The sequence below is a fragment of the Marmota flaviventris genome, chromosome 2, assembly GCF_047511675.1.
Source record: "Marmota flaviventris isolate mMarFla1 chromosome 2, mMarFla1.hap1, whole genome shotgun sequence".
NCBI lineage: Eukaryota > Metazoa > Chordata > Mammalia > Rodentia > Sciuridae > Marmota > Marmota flaviventris.
In genome coordinates, this window is record NC_092499.1 from 76,770,489 (window position 1) to 76,785,762 (window position 15,274).

The 15,274-nt window shown below is 37.0% G+C and overlaps 1 protein-coding gene across 1 annotated transcript in view; it reads left to right on the forward strand.

Annotated features, from left to right (window-relative positions):
- The window catches only part of Atg14 (autophagy related 14), a 39,737-nt gene that overhangs the window by 2,637 nt on the left and 21,826 nt on the right, over nt 1–15,274 (forward strand). Inside the window, exons 2-3 of the mRNA XM_027929714.2 lie at nt 10,840–10,902; nt 13,288–13,330. Coding sequence (XP_027785515.2) covers nt 10,840–10,902; nt 13,288–13,330 — 106 coding nt within the window. The remainder of the gene's footprint in view (nt 1–10,839; nt 10,903–13,287; nt 13,331–15,274) is intronic.

Below are 15,274 nucleotides of genomic sequence, written 5' to 3' on the forward strand. Positions count from 1 at the left end.
CTGTTTTTTCCATTGTTACTACTTAATGATCTTTTACTCAAGACTCCCCCTCCCACTTCTCTCCTCACAGCAGCTTCATTAGAAATGTAAAGCAGATAATGCCACTGTTGCTTAAATCTTTCAATGGCATTCCACTTCATTTAAAATAAAATCCAATCTCCTTGCAAAGGCATATGAAGCCCCATGTGATTTGGCAGCTGCTTGCTTCTCTAACTTTGGCTATAAGGTTGAGTTAAAAATGTGAGCTTTGCATTCATGCTACATCTAATTAAATCCAAATCCCACAACTTACTATGTGATTTGGACCAAGTTTCTTAACCTCTTATGCCTTTTTCATTTTGAAAAAGATTGGGTGTCAAGTGTCTAGTAATGATTTTATAAAAGCATGCATACAAAGGGCCTAGCAGGATGTTTACAAATATTAGGCACTTAAAAAAAAATGTGTGCCATGCTCCCCCCCCTTATTCACTGCTCCATAGTCATGACCTTCTCTAAAATCCTTAAGCACATGCTGTCCCTTCTGCTTACATCACTTTTCTTTTTGTCTGTTACCTTAACTTTAATCTCCAAACTTAAATGTCACTTCCTCAATGAGGGCTTCCCTGACCTTCCTCAATGAGGTAGATTTCCACCTCCATCTCTCACCATTATTTGTCATAATAACATTCAGTTTATTTCTTGTTTGGTGGTAGGCATGATGTGTAATGCTATTTGAGAAAAATATCTGCATCCAGAATGTAGTTCCATGAAAGCATGACTTAGCAGCAGGAGATGGCACATAGACCATGATCAAAGAAAGGGAAAAGGCAAAACTACTTTTAAAACTTTAGGCAGGTGTGGGGGGGTGGACCTCTGTAGAAGATTGTGCTTCCCTAGCATGTGTGAGGCCCTGGGTTTAATCCCCAGCATTGAAAAAACAAAAAAACCCTTACATATAGATTCTTTGCCAAATTTTAGCATTACAGTGAATATTCAGAAAAATAATTTATTATATTGGATTTATTTTCCTGACCAAACAGAAAAAATGGAGAGCAAATTCCCCAACGATTCATAATTTGGAGCTACAAAAGAGAGTTTGAGGTTCAGGGGTAACAGGACTACCACAGAGGTCTGTTCAACCAGCTTCCCTTCTTTCTCCCATCTCTGAACTCCATGTGCCTTTAAAAGAGGGTTTTGTTTTTCTTTGTTTCCGGACGTTGCTCAGTGTCTAGTAGGGTGAAAGAATCTTTTGAGATCCAGGACCACTGTCCTAATAGCCAACTAATTTTTAATGGTTTCTCATTGGGTACCATTATATGCATAAAACATTTTGGCAAGTTACAGAGAAAGATGGGTCTCTGCTCTCAGGATTTACACTGACTGCTAGTTTTAATGGCTTAGCGGTTCAAGGGAAATTAGGTATTGAATAAATCTACCTCACAATAGTTCCTTTAATTCCCAAGAAGGGAGTCTATGTCATATAACCATATGAATGTGGCATATAGGTTTGTTGGAAAAATATCCAAACTTAATCTTTCTTTGTTTTGTGGGATAACCTCATAACTTTTGTATCCTCACCCACATGATCCTTCCTTATCGTCTTTCTTGCCCCCAGTCTTAAAACAACATGTTCTTTTCTGCTTTTTTGTCCACATTTTAACTTAGATTCCCTTAGGAGAGGAATGATAACAAGCAGTATAATCTTTGGGTATAGTAACTTCTGAACAGTTTAAAATTACAGGCCTTTTTACAGGAGTGTAATTTTCTGGATTATACATTTATCTGACTCAAAAGAGCATTCTAAGCATAGATATTATCAGCATAGATAACTTGTAGGTTGAGTAATCTTTCCACCCCAAACCAAGAAATTGGTTATCAGTTCATGATAGGTGGAGGAATGGGGCCAGGAATGAGATCTGAGAAATCTGTCAGCAGGTGTGTTGTTGTTGTTGTTGTTACCAGGGATTGAACCTAAGTGTGCTTGATCACTGAGCCACATCCTTTTGTTTTTTATTTTGAGATAGGTACTAACTGGGTTGCCTAGATCCTTGGTAGATTGCTGAGGCTGGCTTCAAATCTGTGATTCTTCTGCCTTGGCCACTGAACCACTGGGATTACAGACATATGCCACCAAGCTCGGCCTGTCTGCTGGTTTAGAAACCAGCAATTTTTCAAGTATGGATTAAAAAGACACATTTTAGAACTATGTGGGTATTATGATTATACTTTTTCCAGGAAACAGAAATGCAGGCACTAAGCAAACTGATAGATAGGATAAAAGATGGGAAGAAATTTGGATGTTACTGTAAATTTCTGTGCTGACGCTGATGTTTCTGTAGGAGAGGTCTCAGCCAATATCCAGAAAGTATCCTTTAGATATTGCCGTTCCCTTTCCTGTATCTTTTTGGTTGTCACTCATGGTGACCTATAAAAATCTATTGTCTTAAGAATTCAATTCTGTGTGCTGCTTCAGCAGAAAAACCCTGCAGGGTGGCTAGGCTCCTCATCTTTAGAAAGAGGTTATTAACTCACTGTTGTCTGATTATGTATTTTAGGAAAGTTGTCATCACATCCCATGCAGCATATCACTAGTGTTTCCCCCACAAAATGTGAATTTGCTAAGAAAATAACAGGGTCTTTTTTTTTTTTTTTTAGGAGGGATATCATTTTTTCTTTTGGTACTAGGGATTAAACCCAGGGATGCTTAACCACTGAGCCACATCTCCAGCCCTTTTTTATGTTTTATTTAGAAATGGGGTCTCATTGAATTGCTTAGGGCCTTGTTAAATTGCTGAGCCTGGCTTTGAACTCATGATCCTCCTGCCTCAGCCTCCCAAGCTGCTGGGATTGCAGGAAAAATACAGTTTTTGTTTTTAATCAGTATCACTGGGTATCTTTTAGAATTTATAAAAGGTTTCACATTTACTGGCTCATTTGTGCCTTACTACACCCTCATGAGTTATGAACCCATTTTAAAGATAGAAATCCAAGGCTCAGCATTTTGGGGGCTGATTTACTCATGGTCTGTGCTAATTCTTAAATTCTAAATCTGAACTGTATTTTAAAATTGAGTTTAACAATATCATGTTGTTACACAGATTGAGCTGTATCTCAGAGGGTTACATAAGCTCAAGTAAGCCAAGGCCTGGGGCTGAATCCAGAAAGCCAGTGCCCTGAGCCTGTGAACCCTACCAGGGTGGGAAGATTCCTGGGGCAGGGTTCGCTCACCTCCAGGTAGCTCCATCTGTTATTTTGCCAGGTTCTAATTATCCCCAGACCCAACGTTCAGAAGATTCTCTCCAGTGCTCATCATATCTACACTGTGTTTTCAAAACCTGTCATAACCAAAAAGAGTTTTCATAATCTAAAGTCTTCTTCAAACCAAAGCCATATAGCACTTATGGAAAATAAAACATAAAGTATGATTATAAAAATAATCCTGGGATTTGCAATTTGCTGTTGGTAGGGAAAGTACTGAATTGATGTCTTGATAAAATCGACACTTGCTGAAAGCCTGGTGCTTACCCGAGTGTGGCAGAGCAGCCAGTGACATATCTCAGAGGTCTGGGTTTTCTTTTAAAAATTGCCAATCAAGGAGCAAGATGCTTTAGAGATCTGGGTTGTAGGAAAGGTATTAATGTGAGATTTTATTGAGTGTTTCCAAATTTAGCCCTTTAAAATATGTTTCAGATAAATTTGTTTTTCCTGAATTCTTCCAGAGTTGACCTTCCTCAAATAAACATTGTAACCCTGAATCTCAGAAGGCCACTTTGGTGGGTCCTCCACTTGGGAAACAGTAACTTTGTGACAACTTGCTTTCCTTTAAAATTTCAGAAACTTTTTTTTATGGGGGGGGGGTGTCTATTTTTCTTCAAAATATGGTTGAATTTGGTTAGTTTGAATTTTTATATTGATGAAACATGTAAAATGCACGTGTTTTAGAAAACACAATTTTATAAATATGGGATTTTAAAATATCCAAACATCTTAGATACAAAGTCTCTCAATCCTACCATGTAGCAGTACCTCTATTTTAGATGAGGAGTAGTCTCAATATTTTCTTACATATCTATGCTGAAATGTGATATATAGATACATACTATTTTGCAAGGGTAGTTTTTATTTTGCATCTATTATACATAAACATCTTTTACATCTGTCTTTTCTCATCTATTTTACTCTTTTACAACTGTAAAATTCCTCTTTTAAAAATCTAGAGTTACAATCATTCAGCCACTCCATGAAAAATAAGTTATACAGAATGTTCCTTTTTATTTTTCTGTTTACTATTTTGTAAACAAAAATGAATTTTTCTATTTTCATTTCTAAAGGATGCTTTAGAGTAAGATGAATAGTGACATTTAAAGCACATTGTTTTTACATGTGCAGACACCGCAGGTAATAGGACCCTCTTATCCCTAGTTTCACAATTCTTTAGTCTCTTCACATGGTCTGATTCTGTAGTTCAGTTTAATACTAGTAAGATGTAAAATCACTCATTGCAGTGAACAAATGGGAGACTAGCATATGTTATGTGCCAAGTGTCTGAACCTGATACTTTCACATTTCTTTTATTTAATCCCTATAGCCAAGTAAAACATAAGCGTAATTCCCATCTTACAAGTGAGGAAACTGGAAAATGGTTTATTTCTATTTTATTAACCTCTTTTCCTACCACTGGAGTATGTTTTAATATTTTTGAATGCCTTACGAATTTAAGGATGAAGGAATTTGGGTGTAGCTCAGTGGCAGGGTTTGTGCTTAACATTTGAGAATCTCCAGCACCAAAAATAAATGAAAATTTGATGACAAGTAATTCTTACCATGTTAGTATTCCATTTCAATAAATATTTAATTCTTCAGCCATCTTTATTTAAACTTATTTATTTATTTATTCAGTAGCTTTGGCACATAACATGGTAGAGACGGCTCTGCTAACTAATTTTTTCCTTTTTTGGGGAGGAGGGGCATTCCACCACTGAGCTACATCCCCAATTATTATTATTTTTTTTTAAAGAGAGAGGGTCTCTTACTAGTTGCTGAGGCTGGCCTCAAACTTGTGATTTTCTTGCCTCTGCTGCCAAAGTTGCTGGGATTATAGGTGTGCACTACTGCACCCAGCTCTTACTGTCTGATTTTTATTCTTTTTCAACCTGTGTATTTTTATGCTTAGTCTTGAGCAAGAATGGTCAGTCAGAAATATGATTTAAGACAAAAGAGTATGATCTATTGGAAATAAACTGGGGGGAGGGCTGGGGCTGTAGCTCAGTGGCAAAGCACTTGCCTAGCATATGTGAGGCACTGGGTTCGATCCTCAGCACTGCATAAAAATTAACAAATAAAATAAAGGCATTCTGTCCATCCACAACTACAAAAAAATTTTTGTAAGAAATTTAAACAGAAAGAAACTGGGGGAAATTGCAAGACCTGTTGTTCAGATTCTTCTCTGTGTCTTTATGTCTTCAGAGATAAGGTTGTTCCTTTCCTCCTGGTGTGGGGAGAGCATCTCTTAAATGAGTCTTAATACCTTGATTTCAGAAGTTCAGTCTATGGTTGGTCAACTCTACTTCTGGGCTGGAGGTGAGACATAACATCATGGCAGAAGGAAGTGGCAGAGGAAAACTGCTCAGGAGGTCACATCCAGGAAGCAGAGAAAGTGTCATTTAACACTCTACAGCAACCTGTGCCAAAATCAGGGACTGGGAAATTCTCTCCCACTGAGCTGAAAGTTAATTCTCATCACTTGCCCCCCTCCACCTCCATATTTAAGAAACCAGAAAGGGTATGATCTGTCTCAAGAACTTTAGATGCAGTGGGGGAATTATATATATATATTTTTATAGTGGGGTTGATCCTCAGAAGGAGAGCATGAGTACTTTTTAATTGATTGATGCCTTTTTCTTTTTTTTAACCTTTTTATAAAGATATATATGATTAATATAAAAAACTTGTACATAAGCACATACAGAAAGAAATAGATATTATTCAGATTTTCATAGCTGTTAATATTTTTTATACTTCCTTTCAGTATTGTGGGTATTCATATATATTTAGAATCATATCACATGTATATATTTCTGCTTCTTGAAACAAAGCATGTCATAAAAACATACTCACATCTTTTCCCATAAAATATTTTAGTCTCCTTCATAGCCATCATAATTGTCATAGTGAACATTAAAATTGTTTCCAATATTTTGCTATTATGACTGACTGACACCTTCAAACAAATCTCTTTTTATCTCTGATCTGTTTCCTTGATTCCTTCAAATGCATTATAGTTCCAAAGATTTTGTGTATTTTTTTCAGGCCTTCATTTGCCATTCCCCCCCACCACCAATACTGCAGATTGAACCCAGAGGCACTGTACTACTGAGCTGCATCCCTAGACCTTTTTATTTTTTATCTTGAGACAAAGTCTAATTTAGTTACCTAGGCTGACCTTAAACTTGGGATCCTACCTCAGCCTCCTGAGTCCCTGGATTATAGGCATGCACCTCCAGGCCTACCTCAGAAGAATTTCTTTTAATGCATTTTTGTCCATTTGACATATAATTGTACATATTTATGGAGTGTGACATTTCAGTACATGTATATAATGTGTCATTTTTGTCTTTCTTAAAATACATTAGTAGTGTCTCTCAGACTGAAGTATTACCATAACCTTAGGCATAGGGTACACATGTGGCTCTAAGATGAGTGAAAGGACTGAGCAGGCAGGTAGAGGGATTATAATTATCTTATGAAAGGTGTTTTGCTTGGCATGTAACATAGTAGGTGCTCAATAAGTTGCAGGTGTTATGGTGCTAATTATCCCTAGTACAGAATTAATAATATGGAATGCTAATAGAGTGCATGCCTAGTGCTGTTGTTCTGGTAGTATAGGATAGATTGATGTGAGTTGTCTAAACTGTGGATAGATCCACTCAGCTACCATGATTATAGCTAGGGAGCAGAGTGGAATCAGGGTCCCATCATTGCCTCATTAGCAGCATATTGTATCCCTGTTACCTGCTTGGTGTATTGAAATGTTTTGGTGTTCAAGACAGTAATTTTTTGCAAAGCCCAATTCCCTCTGCCTGTAATGCCTTCCTTCCCTTAACAGGGCCAACCATAACTCATCCTCACAGTTCAGCTTGGAAAGGTATCACTCCCAGAAAGCTCCCTCTTGAGACCTGAGCTGGGTTGTGTGCTCTCTCATACCACTGGGCTCTGTGACCAAACCCTCTCCTAATTTTCATCAGTCCCTACTGCAGGGGGACTATGAAAGTCAATTTTGAGTAGGTTTTGCATGGGTGGTGCTGAGATCAATCTTAGGGCCTCGTACTTGGTAAGCAAGTGCTCTATCTTTGAACTACACCCCAGCCTAAGGGAGTAATTTTTTTTTAATGAGGAAAAAATAAATCATGAAAATATGGGAGAATTTAGGAAACAACAAAGTCAATTTAGGGAGTAATTTTTTAGGGAGCAAAAACCTTAAATCTTACAAGTATGGAGGAATTTAGTACATGATATGGAAGGGTTTTTTTTTTTGTTGTTGTTGTTACTGGGGATTGAACTCAGGGGTACTTTACCACTGAACTACATCTCCAGACCTTTTTTTAAAATTTATTTTTTAGTTGTAGTTGGACACAGTAACTTTATTTTATTTTATGTGGTGCTAAGGATCAAACCCAGGGCCTCGCACATACTAGGTGAACACTCTACCTCTGAGCCACAACCTCAGCCCCCCAGACCTTTTAATTGTTTATTTTGAGACAGGATCTTGCTAAGTTGCTGAGGCTGGCCTCAAACTTGCACAATTCCTTCCTTAGCCTCCCAGTTTGCTGGGATTGCAAGTGTGCACCACCATACCCATCGGGAAGGTATTTTTTAATTGGAAGAGAAACTACAGGAAATAGTGTTGTAAATGCCTTGTATGGAACAGGTTCACTGGCAGATTTCTTTCAGAAGACATCACAAAAACTAGAATTATTAAACAAACAAAAGGGTAAGGGTTTATGTAACTTTAGTGATATCTATTCAATGAAAACAAACCCAACTTGCAAAACAGTATGTAAAACATAAATCCACCTCTCTCTACCCACCTTTTAAGATAAAATATGTTTGAATGTAGTGACTGTCTTCTTAGTTCTTTCTTGTAAACCATATTGAAAACACACAGGATGGTGGGATGAGTCCATTTCCATGAGTGGTGGGTTGGAGAATGCGAAGAATGGATGAGTGTAACAAGTGAGCAATTGACATGGCATGTGGATCCAGCTACGTTCATGATAGCATCTGCTGGCTAGCTTTGTTAGTGCCACCTCTTTTTAATTTCCTTCATGAGGGTTAACATGACTCACAAAGTATTTGATCCAGTAGAAATCGTTATCTGTTGTTATTCCTACTGCTATCAGTATGTTTGTTTTTAAAGGGGGTGTGTTTCTAACAAAGCCCATGAGAATGAGCCAGCTCAGGGTGAAGCCGGACATAGTTGTCTTTCATCCCACATGGTTTTAGTGCACAGTGGCATTTTTCCAACAGACCCCAAAGAACTTTTATAGACCCAGAGAGCAAGATTTTATCTTTTGTGTGTGTCTCTTGCTTGGTTGGACAGTCTTGAGTTTGTAATTTCCTTCAGAGTATCAGAACATAAATCACCATGTTGTCTTAGTGAGATAGTAAAATATCACGTTAGTTTGCCATTTTTGATACAAGGAAGTGGAAGCATGTAACAAATGATACATTTGAGAATGCACAGTGAACAGAAGAATATATAATTAGATTTCTTAATATTCTGGAGTATGCTTTGTTAGGCACATAGAAAATACCTGATAAGTCAATTGATAGTCTGTGGGCTTGCTTACATTTTGTTTTCTGAATGACCTCATACTGTTTCATGCAGCTGCCACCTTATGGACTTTGCAGTGCTATCCAGTAGAACTTTATGTGGTGAAGGAACTGTTCTGTGTCCATACTGTCCCAATTAGTCAGGGTGCCTATTGCAGTGTGGTAGTGCAGCTGAGGAACTAAAGATTTAATTTAAATTGTCACATTATAAATTTATAATCTTGTTCCATATAATATTACTTGATTTGCTTTTTTGATTAATATGTCATACATTTTCAGTGACTATTAAACAGTAGGGTCACAGTTATATCATTTTATCCTTTACATTTAGAAGTTGATGTCTTTGGTATGTTTCAAAGTAAGGGTTATAGAAATAATATTTTAGAGAGATTTCTTTGTCCAGATTATTTTTAGGGATGTGATGGTTCTGCTAAATTGTTTTCATTCATGCTAGGAATTCAGGAGATGGCCAAAAGCCTATTCTTGGACTCAATACCATATTACTGTGGCATGTGTCATTACCCAGTCCCCTTGAAAATAGTGACCCACTGTTTGCTCAATTCATAATCAGTTGCATGCTTTTAGTCATACTTTCTATCCCTCAAGTCTTAATTAAGTAGCAGAACACATTTTAGGTGCTTAGTAGTCACGTGTGGCTGGTGGCCACCATACTGACCAGCACAGATGTGAAAAATCTGAATGATTTTTTTTTTACACTGTCAAGTAGCCCACAGTTTAGACATTGTACCTGATAGCTGTGAAACACTCATTGTTTCCAGTGCAAATGGAACTTTCACAGAGGCAGACCATATGCAAGGCCATTAGACACACTAATCAAACATTAAAGTCTCAGAGTATACTGTGCCTACATCTGAGTTACATTTGAAGACAGTAACAATAAATTACCTAAAAAACCTATATATCTGGAAGCTAAGCAGTACACTTCTAAATAACTTATGGGGCAAAGAAGGAATCTTCTGGAAAATTAGAAGTTTTAAACTAAATGATAATGAAAATATACCACATCAAAAATTTTAGGCTGTAGCTAAACAAGCAGAGGGAAGTTTTTTAAACTATATTAAAATGGAAGAAAGCATTAACAACAACATGGATGGAACTGGAGATCATTGTGTTAAGTGAAATAAGCTAGGCACAAAAAGAAAAGTGCCACATGATCTTATGTGTATAATCTAAAAAGGTTAGTTTCATAGAAATTGAGTAGAATGGTGATTACAAGAGTCAGAGAAAGTAGTGGGGAGGGAGGTATCGAGGGAGGGTGGTCAGTGGATACTAAATAGGAGTAAGAAGTTCTGATGTGCTATTGCACTATAGGGGGACTATAGATAATTATATAATTAAAATTATTTTTGTAATGGAAGCATCAAGCCAGGCATGGAGGCACACACTTGTAATACCAGCAATTTAGGAGACTGAGGCAGGGGTATCAAAGTTCAAGGTCAGCTGGGCATGGTAGCAAACACCTGTAATCCCAGCAATTTAGGAGGCTGAGACAGGAGGATCATGAGTTCAAAGCCAGCCTCAACAACTTAGCGAGGCCCTATCTCTAAATATGAAAAAGGACTGGGGATATGGCTCAGTAGTTAAGTGCCCCTAGCTTCAATTACCATTACCAAAAAAAAAGTTCAAGGACAGCCTGGGCAGCTTAGCAAAACTCTGTCTCAAAATAGAAAATTTAAAAAGGGCTGGGGATTACCTCAGAGGTAAGTGCTGGGTTCAATCTCCAGTACTGTTTAAAAAAAAAAATGACAGTCTCAATTTTCTTGAATTCAAATTTATTTTAATATTCTCATGTGAATCCTTTGAAAAATAATTTAACCTGTTGGGAGAAAGAATTTGTAAACATTTTATAAACCCAGCAAGCAGCTGTGTGCATCCCATTGAAGATCTCTGTTACGTTAAGAACTGTGTCATTTTCACAGAAATGATCAACTCTCTGGGACCTGTATAATGTTAATGAACTGAGAAAAAAATGAACATTAAATAAAACATTGAATTTTTTTCTTACAGGTTTATTGACAAGAAGGAAAGGTTAAGTCAACTTAAGAGCAAGCAAGAAGAATTTCAAAAAGAGTGAGTTTTTTAATTTGATTTTTTATTTGTGGAGGTTATCTGTCACCACTTGGTTTAATTCATTGCTAAGGTATGCAGATATAATGTTTGTTAACTTACTGAGTTTAGTGCATAGTCTTTTAAAGTTTGGGAAAGGAGTATATCTGAGAAAGGTAAAGCAGGGAATATCAGGCTTCTAGAAAACATCAGCCCCAGACCTGGTGCCTGGCATACAGTAGGTTTCCCAGGTGTTTGGCAAATGTTTGGATGGATGAATCAAACCCCAGGCCTTTCTTATTGACGTGTGGCATGTGGGCTCACAATAGTAGGCTTGCTTAGACTTAAATTGGTACTGGTTGCTCCCATAAGATCTTGGTGCTTTCATTGACCTCTCCTCTTCCGTTCAGTGTTGGGCCAACTGTGGTCTGCAGAACATCTTTGTCAGAATTCAGTCATTTGAGATAACAGTTTTTAAAAATGCAGATTCTTAGAATCATATCCTGAGCCATTCTGATTTTGTAGGTCTGGGGCAAGGCCTGAGAATCTGAGATGTTAGTATTCTAATGAATCTCTCACCTCCTAGGTTTAAGAATTGTCCTGTAGAATTTTTCTTTCTTTTTCTTTGTTGTTCTTGTTGAACTAGGGATTGGACCCAGGGTCACTCTATCAATGAACTACATTCTCAGTCCTTTTTATTTTGAGAAAGGGTCTAAGTTGCCCAGGTTGGCCTTGAACTTGTGATCTTCCTTGACTCAGTTTCCCAAGTAGCTGGGATCGCAGGCATGTACCACTGTATCCAGCCTAGTTTAGATTTTTTGAAATAATCTCTTTCCTCTCTCTCCATCTTTAATCTCAGATAGTAGAGTTGAAATTTATTCTGATGTTACTAGGTTGACGATTAGCTACTTCTAGTACTTTGGGGAAGTAGCTATTATCTAAACATGGTTCCACATGCCCCACATTTTTCAAGACAACCTCAATTTCAGGTATTTTATTCCACTTTTCAATAGAATTTTTGTTTTTGTTTTTGTTTTTTTGGGGGGCAATACTAGGGATTGAGCCCAGGGACACTCCATCACTGAGCTATATCCCTGGTCCTTTCTAAATATTTTCTTTTGAGACAGGATCTCATTAAATTGACTATGCTGGCCCTGAACTTTTGATCCTCCTGCCTCGGCCTCTTGAGTTGTTGGGATTACAGATGTGCACCATCACATTCCCAGCTTCTTTGAAGAGATCTTAAAACATTAAATTTTCTCCTGTGAAGTCTCACATTTACTTCACTACTATGGGCTGAATTATTTTCTTACCCATTTTGGATGTTGAAAGCCTATGCTCAGTATCTCAGAATGTGACTGCCCCTTATAGGGGTTTTCTCCAAAGGCTTCCTAAAGTAGGCCAACATGGAGGTCTAATTCTGCAGATAAAAATAATTGACATTTTTGCCAGTGAATTCCAAAGTGGGGTCTGATCCTCTAAAGAGAGTTTGCTGTGATTTGAATAAACACATTGGTGAACAAATAAAATATTCTTCATTAGAGAAACCTGCTTGAATTTATTTAACTCAACACATTTTCTTTATTACTGGATCACAGGAACTATATTTTTTTTTCCATAGAATACTTTATTCCATAGGACAAAATTTTAGAGTTGCTGGTTTGTGCCATTTGGGAAGTAATCATCATATTTTAGATTATGAATTCTCTTACAGCTGTCATCATTATTTTTTGTGGCAGCAGGGGAGTAGTGAACTTAGTGGTACTCGGCCTCTGAGCCACATCCCCAGCCCTATTTTGTATTTTATTTAGAGACAGGGTCTTACTGAGTTGCTTAGTGCCTCTCTTTTGCTGAGGCTGGCTTTGTACTCTCGATCCTCTTCCCTACATCTCTCCAGCTGCTAGGATTACAGGCATGTGCCACCGTGCACAGCATCATTAATTATGACTGGGAATTATTGATTATGACTGAAGACAACAGGAACTTCATGGAACTTTATTGTGGACGTCTATAGTAAGGCTCTTGGCAGTGTTAGAAGTACAAAAAGAAAAGAGCAAAGGAGAACTATGGAGAACAAGGAATTTGGGAAACACTTGAAATGCCAAGTCCCACTTTAGTATTTCTAGCCATTTCTAAGTCCTTATGTATTTTTGTGGTACTAGGGCTTAAATCCAGGGGCAATTTACCATGGAGCTACATCCCCAGTACGTTTTATTTTTTGTTTTGAGACAGGGTCTTGCTAAGTTCTGAGGCTGACCTTGAAGTTGTGATGCTCCCACATCAGCCTCCTGAGTCACTGAATTATAGTCATGTGCCACTGCACCCAGCTTATTCTAAAAAGTTGATTTTACACTTCCAAGTTTCACAAAATTCTATTAAGAATTTGTTTTCTGTTTTTTCTTCCTTCAGGGTATTAAAAGCAATGGAAGGAAAATGGATGACAGATCAATTGGTAAGTTCTAAGAAGAATTTATATTAATATTCTATTAATATTCTTTATACCTGAGGCTACATATTTTTAAGTTGGTGAAGCTTCAAAATAATTTTGAATTTAAATTATTTTTTATTACTTTTGGAAGTCTTTTTTTTTATTTTTATTTTTTAAAAACAGGCAAAGTACAGATTTATTAAAAAGTGGAGTGAGAAACAGAGGCTCAAGCCTGGCAGTCCTGTTCTTAAATATGTTTATGTAGCCCTCTCCGACGTTTCACCTACATTCCCAAAACAGAATATGGGCATATAATTGTGGAGCCATCAAAGAGTAATTGAAGTTTGGTGTAGATATAGAAACACAAAACAATGGCCTATTCTTTTTGCAAAAATCATTCATAGTAAACACACTCCAGGTGGATCAATGATTCAATGAAATATGTAAACCCATAAAAATATTAAAGCATGCAAGAGTATTTTTTGTAACCTGGGGGAGTGTGGGATCTTTATAAGCCATAGGGTAAAGTAATTGGACAGATTATATATACAAGTTAGAAGGTTCTGTGTTAAAAACACTAAACAAAATTAACAGACTGAGAAAAACAACATAGGAAATAAGGAGTTTGATAAAAGTGACAACTCTTAACACTTCCATCCCATGTTGGTGGGAGTATCCATGAGCACATTTGATTTGGGGACAGTTTTGTGGCGGTTTTTAAAGAGCACATATCACATATCCAGCCATTTTCCTCCTAAGGAAATGCACCTAAAGGCATAGATTTATGGATAAAGAAGCAGGCTATCCGCATCCCTGGTGGTAAAGTTAGTGTGTGAATACTCTAAATGTTCATCCATCAGTAGGAGATAAAAAGCTATCACAGTATGAAGGTTTTGGGGAAAAAAAAAAAAAGTGGTCTTTGTATTTCTGTATTGAAAGGTCACTTTCACTGAACCCCATAAATATATACAATTACCATGTCAATTAAATTTTTAAGATTTTTTTTTTAAAAAGTGATTGATTTACATGTGTCAGTATAGAAGTATGTCCAAGACATTTTTTTTACAGCATCTTTTTTTTCCACCTTTATTTTATTTATTTATTTTTCTGTGGTGCTGAGACGCGAACCCAGTGTCTTACATGTACTAGGCAAGCACTCTACCACTGAGCCACAACCCCAGCCCCCAAGACACATTTTTTTTTTTTTTAGAGAGAGAGAGAGAGAATTTTTTTAATATTTATTTTTTAGTTTTCGGCGGACACGACATCTTTGTATGTGGTGCTGAGGATCGAACCCGAGTCACACACATGCCAGGCGAGCACGCTACCGGTTGAGCCACATCCCCAGCCCAAGACACATTTTTTTAATGAAAATGGAAGGTGAAGCTAAAGTATGATTCCATTTGTTGTGTGTATTTTATTTTGTTGTTGTTGCGAGTGTATTTTAGATGTAAATATTCTCTAAAAATCAAAAATACTTATCAAACTTAAATTTTGGAGATGGCCTCTTGGGGTTGGGAGCTGAGCTTAGCGGAGGAGTGCGTGCTTAGCATTCAAGAGGCCCTAGGTCCGAGCACAGCATACACATACATGAACACAGAGATTCCACTACGGAAGAGGAAACAGGCTAACAGTCACATTTCTTTTTTTCCTTCTGCAATGTTTGATTCTCCCACACCACACACAATAATCATAATTTTTTATGATGCATACTTTTTTACACATGCATAGTTTTTTTACAAAGAATATTTACAATAAAGGTGAATATTGCTTATGCTGTGAATGAAATGAGTAAACAAAATCTGTGGGAAATTTTTCTAAATTCTCTATTTTTCCTGTCAAAAACTTCAATGTTGCCATTTTTTACATTTTAAAAAAATATTTGCATTCTAGTTGTACATGATGGGATTTGTTGTACATGTTTGTACATGCACACAATATAACAATATAATTTGACCAGTAATAAAA